General features: G+C 33.3%; 2 protein-coding genes across 3 annotated transcripts; one reads left to right on the top strand and one right to left on the bottom strand.

Annotated features, from left to right (window-relative positions):
• The first annotated feature begins 1,162 nt into the window (after positions 1 to 1,162).
• Positions 1,163 to 3,227, top strand: LOC129293239 (uncharacterized). Of its 2 annotated transcripts, XM_054931080.1 has the most exons (4): positions 1,163 to 1,237; positions 1,398 to 1,840; positions 2,019 to 2,204; positions 2,909 to 3,227. In XM_054931080.1, the coding sequence occupies exons 2-4, from the start codon at positions 1,409 to 1,411 to the stop codon at positions 3,194 to 3,196; spliced, it is 906 nt and encodes a 301-aa protein (XP_054787055.1). In that variant the 5' UTR covers positions 1,163 to 1,237; positions 1,398 to 1,408; the 3' UTR covers positions 3,197 to 3,227. The 2 variants fall into 2 exon arrangements, with proteins under 2 accessions (XP_054787055.1, XP_054787054.1); XM_054931079.1 differs by lacking the exon at positions 1,163 to 1,237 and having other exon boundaries at positions 1,244 to 1,840.
• Positions 3,228 to 8,990: 5,763 nt separating this feature from the next.
• LOC129293654 (lysine histidine transporter-like 8) lies at positions 8,991 to 11,714 on the bottom strand. Its single transcript, XM_054931729.1, has 5 exons — positions 11,304 to 11,714; positions 11,105 to 11,238; positions 10,555 to 11,003; positions 10,330 to 10,461; positions 8,991 to 10,245 (listed from the first exon to the last, which is right to left on the bottom strand). Exons 1-5 carry the CDS (start codon positions 11,630 to 11,632, stop codon positions 9,757 to 9,759), a joined length of 1,533 nt encoding a protein of 510 aa, XP_054787704.1. The 5' UTR covers positions 11,633 to 11,714; the 3' UTR covers positions 8,991 to 9,756.
• Between the last annotated feature and the right edge of the window lie 2,314 nt (positions 11,715 to 14,028).

Here is a 14,028-nt window from a genome sequence, read left to right as displayed (position 1 = left end):
AAGTTTAATTCATAAAAAAAAAACATGCAGGTGAAGTCTGTTACATATAAACTCTTATGCTCTTGGATATGTTTATTATATGACACTTTTTTTGGTTCTTAATACAAGTCACATAGAGCTATTAATTAATAATTTCCAAATTCATCCCCAGCAAATTACTAAAAAATATTTAATTCTAATGTAATGTTCAATTATGACTCTTCAAATATTGTGTTTGTCTCTTTCTTCAACAGGGGTAAAATTGAAATATTTTTAAATTTTAAGAGTCAACAACCCCTCCTTGATTTTGTTGAAATAGTTAAAAATTACTTATATAAAACATCTTCTAAAATGATTTATTGGTATTAAATATAAAATACTTGATGAAGTGTTAATTATATTTTTATAATATTACTCATATTTAAACTCATTAATTATGTGAATTAATTAAAGGCATCTTACAATAGGGATTGTAGAATTATGTACTAAGAAATACTCTCTCCGTCTCATTTTATAAGATATTTTTGGACAAAATTACACATACCAATAGCAAACTATTTAAATACATTTTACAATCTTATTTTTTAAAATATAAGTATAAATGTCTATAAAAAATATAAATATAAATTTTAAAAAAATATTTATTTAATGTAATTTTATTTATAAAACATTAAATAAAAAATATATTCTCTTTATTAGAAATGCAGACTGCATGTTAAAAAATGTAAGATATTTTTAATCTTTTAAGATACAATCATTACTTTTTGTGTTCAAAAGTGCTTTTATTAAATAAATTACTTTATATTTATTTTAGAGTAAAATATTATATAAATAAGGGTGAATATAAAATGATAGAGTTAATTTAAAAATAAGCAACTATTTTATTAGGAAGAAGATTTAATTAAAAATATCTTATATTTTTAAATTAAAAAAATAATGAGAATAGAAGAATAATATTAAAATAAATATAATTAATTAAATTTTATTTTCATTAAAATATTTTATATTTTAAAATATTAATTATTTTAAATTTATTTTATAATTTGAGATATAAAAGGTAATATGTTATATTATTATATAGATACTAGATAACTAGATAAATTAATTGTAATAAAATATTGGAAAGGAAAATAACCAAAAGGCCGAATCGCAGAGGCTTTTTAAGGTTAGATTAGTTCATGGTCTTGGACATAGTCTGCGTGTGCTTACAGTCAAGTGCAGAGCCGGCAGCACCCCCTTGCCACTTCATCTCTTCTGGGTATTATTCCTTCCTTTTCAAAATTTTGCTTTCCTTTTCATGTCTTCTTCCCCCGTGTACCTTAATGTGATCAAAACCGTCTCTCTCTTCTTTTTGCCCCCTTAATGTTAAACTAAATCTGTTTCGCCTCTATTGACATCGTCTTCGTCTTCAATGGCAGGCGAAGCCAGAATGCACGCCAAGTCGGACTCGGAGGTGACGAGCGTGGACCAGTCGTGGCCGGCTCGATCTCCTCGGAGACCGCTCTACTACGTTCAGAGTCCGTCCAACCATGATGCTGAGAAAATGTCCTACGGGTCCAGTCCTTTGGGTTCCCCCCACCATTTCTACCATTCCTCGCCCATTCATCACTCTCGCGAGTCCTCCACCTCGCGCTTCTCCGTCTCCCTCAAAAACCCCAGAAACCTCTCCACCTGGAAGAAACTCCACCAGTCCCAGCACTCCGACGATGAGGACGAGGACGACGTCGGCGCCGATCAAGGCTCCGGCCGCAACATCCGCCTATACTTGTGCTTCTTCTTGCTCTTCGTGCTGCTTTTCACGGTCTTCTCTCTCATACTCTGGGGAGCCAGCAAGAGTTATGACCCTAAAGTTTTAGTCAAGGTCAGATTAAATACTAATTTCAACCTTGTTGATTTTTCAGTTGGATTCGGGATTAGGTTTTGAACCTGTCTTAATGCGATTGTTCAATACTGGATCCTGACGTGATTGTGATCTTTATTTTATTTCTCAATTTTTTTTTAAAATTGTTTTGAATGAAATGGGATGTGGGGAGGTGCAGAACATAGTGTTCGAGAGCTTGAATATCCAAGCGGGGAATGATGATACGGGAGTAGCAACAGATATGCTGTCGTTGAACTCAACTGTGAGGATCTTGTACAGAAATCCAGCCACATTCTTCGGCGTCCATGTCACTTCGACTCCTCTTGAGCTTCACTACCACCAACTCAGCCTTGCTTCCGGCCTGGTAAATTTAAGTAGCTTTTGGTTTCGATGTTAGATAGTGAGACGCTTAACAGTAAGTAATCATCCCTATTTTCATTGTGCACTCCATTCGATGATCAGAGTTAAGCGCAAAGTGAAAAACTGAAAATAATAAAAATACAATGGGAAAAGCAAGGGAAAGGGCAGGGCTGGGTGGGGTCGCCGTCTCGGGGAGTGCAGAGATACTGAATCGGTTGAATTGGATTGGTTGTATTGGTTATAAAAGCTGCTGGTCCTGCCTCCATCTCTGCTCTCCTTCATCAATTTTCTCAGTTCTCCTTGACAAGCGTGCCCCGCTGCCTTTATTCCCCCAATCCCCCAATACCCATTTCCACTCGTCCATGCTTCTTTAATTGATGTGTCGTTCTTTTCACGCAGTAAACTATTTATGAGAACTTAATTGCTATCAACCGAGTCCATCTTCCCATGACAGGATTTCCAAACCCCCCCATCCTCAGGCTTGAAGCATAGTACTTGAGTTTATCACACAACGATTTTATTATTTTATCCAAAACTTGTACTTGGGTGTGGTAGATCTTTTTGCAGAGAATTCTTATGCATGTATGGTGTTTATCGTGACAGAGACAAGAGAGGCAACTAGGTGGTCAGGTCCAAAATTATTTCAGTTTGAATAGTGGGTTATGGTTATAAAAAGTGAGGGATTGTGTTGGATGAATGTGAAAGCAGGTGAAGGAGTTCTATGTGAAGAGGAAGAAGGAGAGAAAGATGGCGGTGGTGGTGTCAGGGCATCAGGTGCCGCTGTATGGAGGAGTTTCAGCGCTGGGGAACGCCAGAGAGCAGAGGCAGAATGTGGCGTTGCCGCTCAACCTCACGTTTGTGATGAGATCGAGGGCTAACATCCTGGGATCATTGGTTCGCTCTAAATTCTATCGAAGAATCCGATGCTATGTCACCCTGCATGGCAACAGCCTCGGAAAACCTTCTACCTTAACCCATTCTTGTCTCTACAACTGATCATCAATAAATATTTTACTCCTTTGATTTTCCCTGCCTCGTCTTTTCTTTCTCTTCATCCCAATTCCCACACGCTTCCATGTGCATTCAACTCCTGTTTGCTTTTGTTATCCCTCGTGGGATTCACTAAATACTTCACTGTCCATTTTAGCCTGTAAGTTTGCTTCATTGCACAGTAAATACACCTTTTTCTTCACCGCGTAGAGTTATGGACGAATTTATGGCATTTCAAATGCGAAACTTGCGGGTTTTGTCTGACCTTGAATAGAGACAAGGCATCTGATCATGGTATATTGATTGATAAATGGGGACTAGGCTTGTCTCGATCACTCTTGCATGCCGATTCTTTAGAAAAGTGGTGCTTGATGATTCAAAAGACATTCGTACTAAAAAAATGGTCATTTGATGCAATGCACATGATAAAGTCATCTTAAGGGAAATGCAGTTCTCTACTTTTTATAATTTCAATGTTAGTTCACCTATGAAATCAAAAGTATTTAAAATACAAAATCTTTCATGAATTAAAGTTACTTATCTTTCAAACTCCTGCGGCTTACATGTAGTTCAATCTCCAACGTTATGAGTTAATAATTAACATTTATCGTTGATATATATATATATATATATATATAATATGTGTGTGTATATATCATAAATAATATAAATCATTTCAGACTTTATGAGCCTACTGTTTAGTTGAATTTTTAAAGTATAACTATTGTATATAGAATACTAACGTTCAACTGGTAACTTATACACTTGAAGCGGTCCAACTGGTTTCAGTGAGAACGCCTCCATTGCACCAGCATCTAAACATCATTGATGAAGTTCGCAGCATTCTTGGGAGAGACTGGCAAGCGTCTTCACGTCATATTAACAGGGAAGGAAATGAAGTTGCAGACTATTTAGCTAAACGTGCTCTTAGTTGCTGGCCAGGATTTTATCGAATTTCTACTCCCCACTCTGAAATTGTGGATTTACTCTTGGCTGATTGAGTGATTGTAATAACCTGAACCAGGCTTAATCTGGTTGGGTGCCTAGTTTATTTAAAAAAAAAAAAAGAATACTACCATTCATGTTATTTAAAAAAATTGAAATAACAAAATATTACAATTACAATATATAATTTAATTTGATAAATAGATTGTGCAATTTTAATTTCTTATAGCATTAAATTATGGGTGTAGCAAATTAATTCTCCGGACGGCACGGGACGCGGGGAAGAGGTATGTCCGGCGGAAATGGAATAAGATCAGAGGGAGGAGGGTAGAATGGGAATGAAAGGTGGGGCCCAGCGAGGGGAAACAAATTTCAAAACGATGGGTTGAAAGATGGGTCCCTTTTCCTACAATCCTATGGCACCAAACAAGCTTTTAGTCCCTGCTTTTCTCCGCAAGCGATAATTTTGTCACGGACTTGAATATTGCTCAAACTATAAACACATGTGAACTATTTTAAATGAAAATTCCAATCCAAATAATAGTTTGAAGAACAGATAAAAGAGGAATTATAAACTACAATAGTATAGAAATAAGGGGACATAAAGGGGAAGGTAGCTATAGAATTGCAAAAAGGAGAGAATCCATCGTCATAGTGACAACAGTCAGAGAGAAGGAGGAGAACCGCAAAGAGAAAGAGAGAGAGAGAGAGAGTCTTCAAAACAATCTTCACACCCTTTTCTGGTAAACTTCATCCTTCTCGTATAATCCTTTCTTTTCTCACCTTCAAGGCTTCAACAGACTTTGGGCCCACTCATTTCATTCCCAGCCCACATAACCTCCTGGCCCATCCCACATCAAGCCTTGAATCGTAACACATTTCGTTTGCACTTTGTCATCCAATACAACCAGGGCAATTTGCACGTGAGATATTACAGCTTCAAATTTCATCTTCATATATAAAATATTTTCATAATCACTTCACTGTCTTCGGAAGATAAATCTTTGCTCCGTCCAAAAGGTCCAACATATATCACATCACATTTCACCTTTGAGGTTGCAAAAAATATTATAAAAATAATCATGCAAGATTGAGAGATATGTTATAACCATGTTGTCAGGAAAACTAGTAACTTCGCTAATCGGCTCAAACGTAGTACTCATATCATTGACCATCAGTTACGTATAATTGTGGAACATTTCTTAAAGTATCTAGTTGTTACAGAATATTTCTGCAATGGACCCACATATGTAAGTTACATTGGTGATTGTTTCTTCTAAGAGACTTTTGCCTCCTATTGCATTTTTTTTTTTCAATAAACGTATCTTACTTTCAAATAGATGATTCCAGCTTTAATACAATTGAATTTGGCAGGAATTTAAAATTTAAATTAATTGTAATGAATCAGAAAATACATTGATTGCAACTATGAAGGTTACGAAAATAGATTTCGTAAATAACGTCAATAAATTAATTAATTTTAATCAAGGAGGAAATACTTTTCATGATGATATGACTATATGAGAGGTTTCATGGCTTTTTTTTAATATTTTTATTTATTTTATTATTTATAAAATATAAATTTTTTTCTTTCATTGTTTAAAAAGATCTTATGGAATTCACAAATTTTTAATTCGAGAGGACCGATTTCGAAAGATATAAAGGGGTGTGTGTGTCAGTGTGTGTAACATTGATTGAAGCGTGGCGGGCAACGCTTCGTTTATTTGAATGGTTGGATAAACATATTTACAATTTTAAATTAATCAGAAAATATATTGATCGGAGATATGGAGCTGTACACGTGTGAGGTTAATTTGAATAAATTTTATAAATATCGTAAATAAGTTATAATTATTTCTTCGGTAAAAAGTTATAATTAATTTCAATAAAGGATAAAATATCTTGCTTGAAGATAAGAGTAAAAACAAGTTAAGTTGAGTTAGATTTAGATCAAATAGAAATGAGCTAGTACGATAAATTAGAAGCCTGAAATTGGCCACAAGCTTGTATAAAATTTTTTTTATTTATTATTATTTAGGCTTAAGTTTACCTAAAATTTAACTTGAAAACTTATTTAAAAGCTTACTAACTGCATGCTTGGATTAGCTTCATAATTGACTTTTTCAGTTAAAAATCAATTTTCCATAAAAATAACCAAACACCAATTTAAATAGACAATCGATTATAAAGAGAAAAATCAATTTTTTCCTGTATCTGTGCGCTTATAGCGTTTCAAGAAGAAGGGAAGAGGAAAAAAAAAAACATCTGTTCAAAAAGCACGTGAAAAAATTATAAGAAAGGTCCAAAAAAATATAAAAAAATAATAAAATTTAATAAAAATAAAATTCAACTCTCTTATATTCTCTTTTTTTTATCTTAATAAAATTTGAATTTGGATCTTCAAAAAAGTTACTAGCATAAATTTCTGTCAACTACTACCCTTCACTTAACACTTACTATAAAATTAATGTAAATAAAATATTAATTGGTAAAAAAAATTTAATTTAATTTAAAATTTAGGGTCATTAAAAAGATTGTTGCAAAAATCCACAAAGAGAGAGATATTTTGTGTCATTTGTTACATTGCTATATTTTTTATATTGCCAAATTTTAAGGCAATGTTTAATATCTTTGTTAGATATGGCTCATATTCGTGATATTATTAGAAATTAACTCATACATTATCATCTTTATTATTTATTGTAAACTTGATATTTGATATTTAAGAATTAAATATTTCTCTTTTATTAAATTTTTCTGAACTAAAATACATTGAGTTATTTATTTACATAAATTAAAATATTAATATTAATATTAATATAATTTAATTTTTTAATTAATTAGATATGTAGTTTAAATAATATATTTTAATTCTTAAATAAAATTTAACAAATTTAATAATACTAAATACAAATTTAGTAATAATTTAATTTTAAAAAATAATGTCTTTTATGGTAATTTATACAGTTAGAATTTAATTCTAACATAATTATTCAAAAAAATTTTATTTTGTTAAAATCAAGTTTTAAAAAAATAATATTCAAATAAATTGCGTTATAACATAATCAATTATAATTAAAATCAAACATTTAATCAATTATTTTTATATTCAATTATACCCAATTAAAATTCAAACAGGCTCTTAAAAATAAGCATGCATTTTAATTTTAAATATACTTTAAGATTATTTAATATATAATATATAATTTAATTTATTAATTATAATATAAAATAATTAAAATAATTTATCAACTGCAATACAATAATGAAGTAATAATATTAAAAAAAATAAATGATAAAATTGATGCGTGTGTGATGTATTATATTATATTATTTATATATATAAGCCAGCTTATTGAGTTTGCATGTTAAACCTTACAAAAATAGATTTAACCTATTTAATTAAATATATTTAATTAAAAACTTAAATCTGACCTAAGTTTATATATTATGTTTTTTTTTTTTTTGATACAAGTTTATATATTATGTTAGGCCTGAAGTATGCGCGCAGACTCTTGATAAAAGCCTCACCCATTCCCGCCTTTATCTGAAAATCACATGAGAGTTCCGATTCATTTGTGAGGCACCCGGCCCAAAAAAAAAAAAAAAGTTGTCAGATTGACCTATTAGATCATCTAAACATAAAATGCCCATCAACACTCGTTCTGGTCGGCTACGTGCTTCCCCTCCTCCATATTGAAAACAGATGGATGCACCGATGTATCACATTAACTGACGCGGCCAGCGACTTTTTGTTTATTTGAATTGCTTGTTTAAAAAATTTACAATTTTTAATTAATCTGATTTTATCAGAAAATATATTGATTATATATATGCCATGTCACTAAAATAAATTTCATAAATAACTTGAATAAGTCACAATTAACTTTAATCAAGGAGCAAATATCTTCCTTGAAGACATGAGGGGCTCGTTCTCATTCAACGTCTGTGATGATGCCTTACTGAATTTTTAAATTGTGCCCCAATACCCCATCACCACCAACACTCATTCTGTTTTTTTTTACCCCGAAGGCAATCTATTTCAATGTAAAAGAAAGAGTACATCAACTCTCATTCTGATTGGCGATATGTTTTACATGTATGTATATTAAAAATACGTGGGCATGTCACATTGAGGTGGAGCCAATAACCATTGGTTTATTTGAACGGCTAGATAAAGATATGCGTTGTATATGTTAAATTTATTATGTTAAATATACTTAAAGATAATATATTCTATCAAAATATAGTTTAAGTCATTTAGTTATATACTTTTTAAATTTATATATTTATTATTTATTTTTTAATCTTTAAATATAAGACTTTTTGTATGTTTTGATATTTTCTTTGTTATTATTTTTACTTTTCTTCTTTTCTCTAGACTTGCACTTTTTCAATCTCACAGTCCTCTAAATTATTTAATTTTTTATTCTTTTTTCTCCTTCTCTCTTTTTTTTTTTAATCTGTTGTTTTTTTTTCATCTTTCAATATTTTTCTTTTTTTTTCTCTCTTTTTATTTTTTTGGGTCCTCAATCGAATGACTATATTAGATTTATTATATTAAATATATTTAAAGATAATACACTTTATCAAAATAGTTTAAGTCATTTAATTAAATATTTTTTAAACTCATGTATTTATAATTTATTTTTTAATATTTAAATGTGAGACTTTTTATATATTCTAATGATACATAGTCCATTATAGTTATATCAAATTCAAAATCGTAAATCCTGTACCATAATTTGCTTGAATATACTTATTATCAAACTCGTTTAAATTTAATATGAAGATCTTTAAATAATAAATAACCAAATATGGAATTTAAAAATTAAGTAAAATTGATAAATTAACATAAACTAAGTAAGAATTGACATAAATTATATTAAAAAACGATGTCCCAAAATTTTGTCGGGTTATCGAGACCAGGGAGCAGCCTTTGTTCTAAGCGGTTTGAGAAACCAAAAATCATAAGACGAACTCAAGGAATATCGTAAAACAATTCGTCATCTTTCTTTCTCTATCATCTATCCTGAAAACCCCTCTACTCATCGGATCTTCAGAACCCATCTTGTCGTCGATCTCTTGCCTTCGATATTGAAAATTGTTCTCAAACTCCTGTCATTGCTATTCTCGCCCTCCCATCACCGGTAGTCTCCGATCTGGTCGAACTCGCTCTCTTTTGTCTCGGCGCCGAGTCTCAGCATTGAATGGGGAAGGCAAAAAAGAATAGAAGTCAAACTGTCAAAGGCTGCCAGAGAGAAAGAAGGGAGGTTTTGGTGTTTCGCGAATCTGGCTGTACGAAACTCCTTAAAGCCGTTGACCTAATTTGACAACTATGATGACGACAGGATTTAGTCCTCGCATGGAATCCAGATCCAGATATTTCAAGCATTTAGCTTGCCTTAAAATGTATATTTTATGCCCATGGAAATTAAAAGTTGCTTCTAAGGAATTGGATTTTGTAATTAAGGGGCACCGAAACATGACACGGTTAAATATCGGGGTTAGTTAAAATGGTCGAGATGTTGTTTAATAGTATTATATTAATTGACATAATGAGAATAAATCGTGGTTGATTATTGAATAGGTCGGGGTCGGGGTCGGGGTCGGGGTCGGGGTCAGGGGTTGAAGAAATTAGCGTGGAAGCCATAGCGGGCAAGAGTCCAAATAGAGGAAGCCGCCAGAAGAAGAGAGAGAAGCAATCCCAGGCAACCCAGGGCGACATTAAAGCACCACTGAGAAGCCCCTTTCGGAGGCTTCTTGATGGCCACCCACATGAAGCACGGGTACGCATACGTTACGGGCACCAAGGTCATCCCTCCCAGCAGAGCAGCCAGCTTCGGCAGGAACGGAAACGTCACCGCTATGAACAAAGTCAATGCCCCGAACATTACTCTCATGCACCCCCTTACTAATCTCGAGCATCTCTTCTTCTTGGCTTTTATGTATCCCATCTCCAAGCTGTCGAACACAGGCATGGCATAGACTTGGAAGCTGCTCAGGCAATGTATTGTTATCGGCAGGTACAACAATAACCCCATCGTGAATTTCGTCACCTGATGCCCGTGCACTTTCGAAAACGCGCTCACCATTCCTCCCTCCGGTATCTGCATTCCAGTCAATAACCATTAATGTAACAGAGCAGATCTACCACTGAGTTCATGCAACTCAACGAGGCTGCGCTTGCTTGCCTGGTTTCCATATGCCCAGAATCCTGCAATCGCCAGCGGAAACACGCACATGGCTATGACTGCATAAGCCACGATCACTCCTTTGCGCATTAATTCCTTGCATGGTTTTTCTGTGCTCGAAGGGAGCGTCCCCTTCAAATTAATCAAAACACGGAATTATATGTCAATGACCGAACCTGAAACAGAATATTCTCTCTCAAGAAAACAAAGGGAAAAGAATCTCGCCTGGATCTCAAGCATAACATTATGGCCTCGGAATGACAGTACAATGATGCCGATGGCGTTGATACTTTTAGAGACGTTAGAAAGAGAGGGGTGATGATGCCCGGGCAGGGAGAGGGAGGGAGCGGATGAAACGGAGGCGGGCCTGCCTTTGGAGAGGGAGAGAACCCAGAACAGGGTACAGTAAGTGATGGCGGTGATGGCCCCGACGATAGACACGCCGGCGACGGAGTTCAGACTGGGCGTTAATTGTGCGACGAGAATGGCGATGGATGTGAAGACCAAGAACCACAGGGCCCCGCTTAACGGGTGCGCGTGGCACGTGTCTTTGGGACAAAATGTATTGAAAAATAGCTGCAGGGTCCAACTACCGGTGATAATGAACATCACGCAGCTTCCTCCCGACAGATACATTACCGGGAAAAATGCCGCCACCTTACCCATCCTTTGACCTGCAAGTGAACGAATATCCCCTTTATACACATCTCAACCACCAAGAATGTGCTCTTGAATAACATTCAAACCGCCACCAAAAAGGGAAATAATGAATTACCGAAGGCAGCCGTGGCTAGGGAAAGGAATCTGCTGTAGCGAAGCCCGGGGACGGATTCGTGCAGGAGAAGAAGAAGGAATATGGTGTAGAGCTGCCAAACAAATGCCAGCGAGAAGCATACGCTGCCCCATGCCCTGCAAACTCTCGGGTTATTCAATCATGAATCAAGAAAAATAAGCGGGGGAAGGGAGGGACGTACCAGCCAAGAGCGGCGAAGGCAGAGGGTAGCATGAGAGCTTGGAAACCGAGGTTGGAATTGAGGATGTGAAAAGCAGCAAAGAAGGAATTGCCATGCCTCGACTGGGTGATGGGGAGCCAGGAATCTTTGATGAGAGTTTGGTTTTGATGGTGATCCTCGTGGACATCAATATGTACAGAGACAGGAGGGAGGGGGGCTTTATCGGAGTGATGCAGAAGGACTCTTTCTGGTAACATGTTGTGTTGGTGTTGAGCTGTTTTGTCCATGACCATATATATATTGACTCGATATAGTGGAAGGGATGGAGAGGGTGTCTGTGGGAATTGCATGCAGGAGGAGTACGGGTCGAAGATGAACGGAAATTGGATAGAACGATCCCTCCCGGGTCACAACTGGAATTAACGAGCCGAGTTTAACTAATGACTTGTAAGGATCTATGCCGTAAATCCTTTCAAACTGACGTTTCCTTAATTTCGAGGTCTGCATTCTCGAAGAGGGGTAGACCCGCAGAGAAAAAATAATTAAGTAAATCGAATGTAATACATCATTTATAATTTATTTAATAAATATATAATATTTAAATGATATTAAATGTAAATTAATTTTAATATTAATAATTAAAAATAAAAAAATAAATATACATTCTATTATAAAAATAAAACCAATTAAAAAAAATATCATATAAAATTTTATTTAAATTATTTAAAATTTTTTAATTAAATAAATTATAAATAATGTGATATATTGGTCTACTTAAATATTTTGGAGCCCCGCGTATACAAATCTAACGAGCATCCACATGACATCATTGATTTGATGTCACCTCCCAACGTGTCATTCGAGTTCTATCTGCAGCTCCGTCGCCACTAGCTAGTGTCGGAATAAGGCCTGAGCGAGCGTGTGTTTAGTTTTTAATTTATTAAAAATTAATTTATTAAAAGTTTATTTAGTAAACATTAATTTATTAAAAATTAATTGTTATAATAAAATTTATGTTTAAATGTATTATTAAAATACATTCAAATAGCTTTTCACATTTTAAAAATAAAAAAATACTTTTGAAATATGAACTTGCCCAAAAGGTGCCTAAATTTATTTTTATAAAACTTTGAGCTTTAAAAAGTATTGACTTATAATAATTGATAATTTTTATTATATAAATATAATATATTAAAAATGTCAAAATAATGAAAGAATTATAGTCAAATATAAAATTAGGTGCCAATGACTCCATCCTTCACATTTACGTTTGAAAAGCAAGTAAATGGAACTTTCAAAATTTCACTTTCAAATAATTTAAAAAGTATTTTTAAAAAGCATATTTAGACTTATTAAAATACATTCAAATAGCTTTTCATATTCTAAAAGTAAAAAAATACTTTTGAAATATGAACTTGCCCAAAAGGTGCCTAAATTTATTTTTATAAAACTTTGAGCTTTAAAAAGTGAATGCTTTTAAAAAAATTAAGCCTTGAAACTCAATCTTAATAAACTCTTAAAAAACGTGCTCGACAACCCTTTTATACCATTTTCATTTTACCTTTAAAAATTCAATATATCTTTAATTTTTAAATTAATTTTAAATTTTAAAATATATATTTATATTTTAAAATTAGAATTATTATTATTTTTAATTTTTGAATAATTTATATTTTAAAAATATGAAATATTATAATAAAAATTTTAAATATTTTAAAAATCTAAAAAATAAAAAATAAAAAAAAGAACTTATAGACCTGACTTTAAGCTTTTTAAATAAAAGCTGAATTTTAAAAACTAATCATTTTTTAAAAAATTCAAATTTAAAGGCCTGAGCCCATGTGGGCTCTCCATTTCTGCCACTAGCTTTCTCTTCTTCATTTTGTTAAGACTCCGTGCGACCCTTGCTTAATTTTGAAAATTATATAACGCAAACTTTCATGAAAAAAAAAATAAGAATATTGCCACATGACCTTTTTAAAATTTTTAATAGAAAGAGGTGTGAGTATCCTCTGATAGAAAAGTGGGAAGTATCAGGTATGAATGTTGAGTCTAGTAGGGAGGAGATGGTTTCTTATAATATGGTAAACTAAAATTTAATTTGTTATCAAGAGAGGTGTTGACATTTAACTATAACTATAGATCATGCTTCCAAAAATGATTGTCTCGGATAAAAATGTTTGCAATTAAAAAAACAGGAAGTCTTCTTCAAATCACATGAGGACAGAAGAAAGGAAATAAAAGTAAAACACGTGGTGCGGCAGATGAGGACTGGGAATTGAGAACTTACTTCACAATTTCCGAAATGCATCAAAAATTCAAAATCCAACTACCTTTAATTTCTTTTAGACTTCTGTCACGCGGTCCATCCATACGGGGAAGTTTGGTTGAACATTATAGATCATGCATTGAGAAATATGTATTATTATGTTCTTGTGGTATCATAATTATATGATTTGTTTCACCCTCCCATTTCACATGCTCATTTATGATTTGGCTAGTTGATAAGTAGTACAGTTTATTTAATTGTTAGAACTCTGTCCCACCCATGATTACAATTTTATAAGTTACAATGTCGCAAGAGGCAAGGGAGAGGCTATCTAGGGTAAGGAGTAAACAACCTTTGCTTCGTTGTATTGCCTTTGGATTTTTGTTTTGTTGTGTGCTTGAATACATGTGTGTGTAACTACATTGCCAGTTAAGTGCATACCATTATTTTGTATTGTACTTGCATGATTTGTTGCGG

Source organism: Prosopis cineraria, unplaced genomic scaffold, assembly GCF_029017545.1.
Source record: "Prosopis cineraria cultivar Desert tree isolate PC_DT_omini unplaced genomic scaffold, ASM2901754v1 PC14, whole genome shotgun sequence".
Classification (NCBI taxonomy): Eukaryota; Viridiplantae; Streptophyta; class Magnoliopsida; order Fabales; family Fabaceae; genus Prosopis; species Prosopis cineraria.
This window is presented reverse-complemented; position numbering and strand designations above follow the sequence as displayed.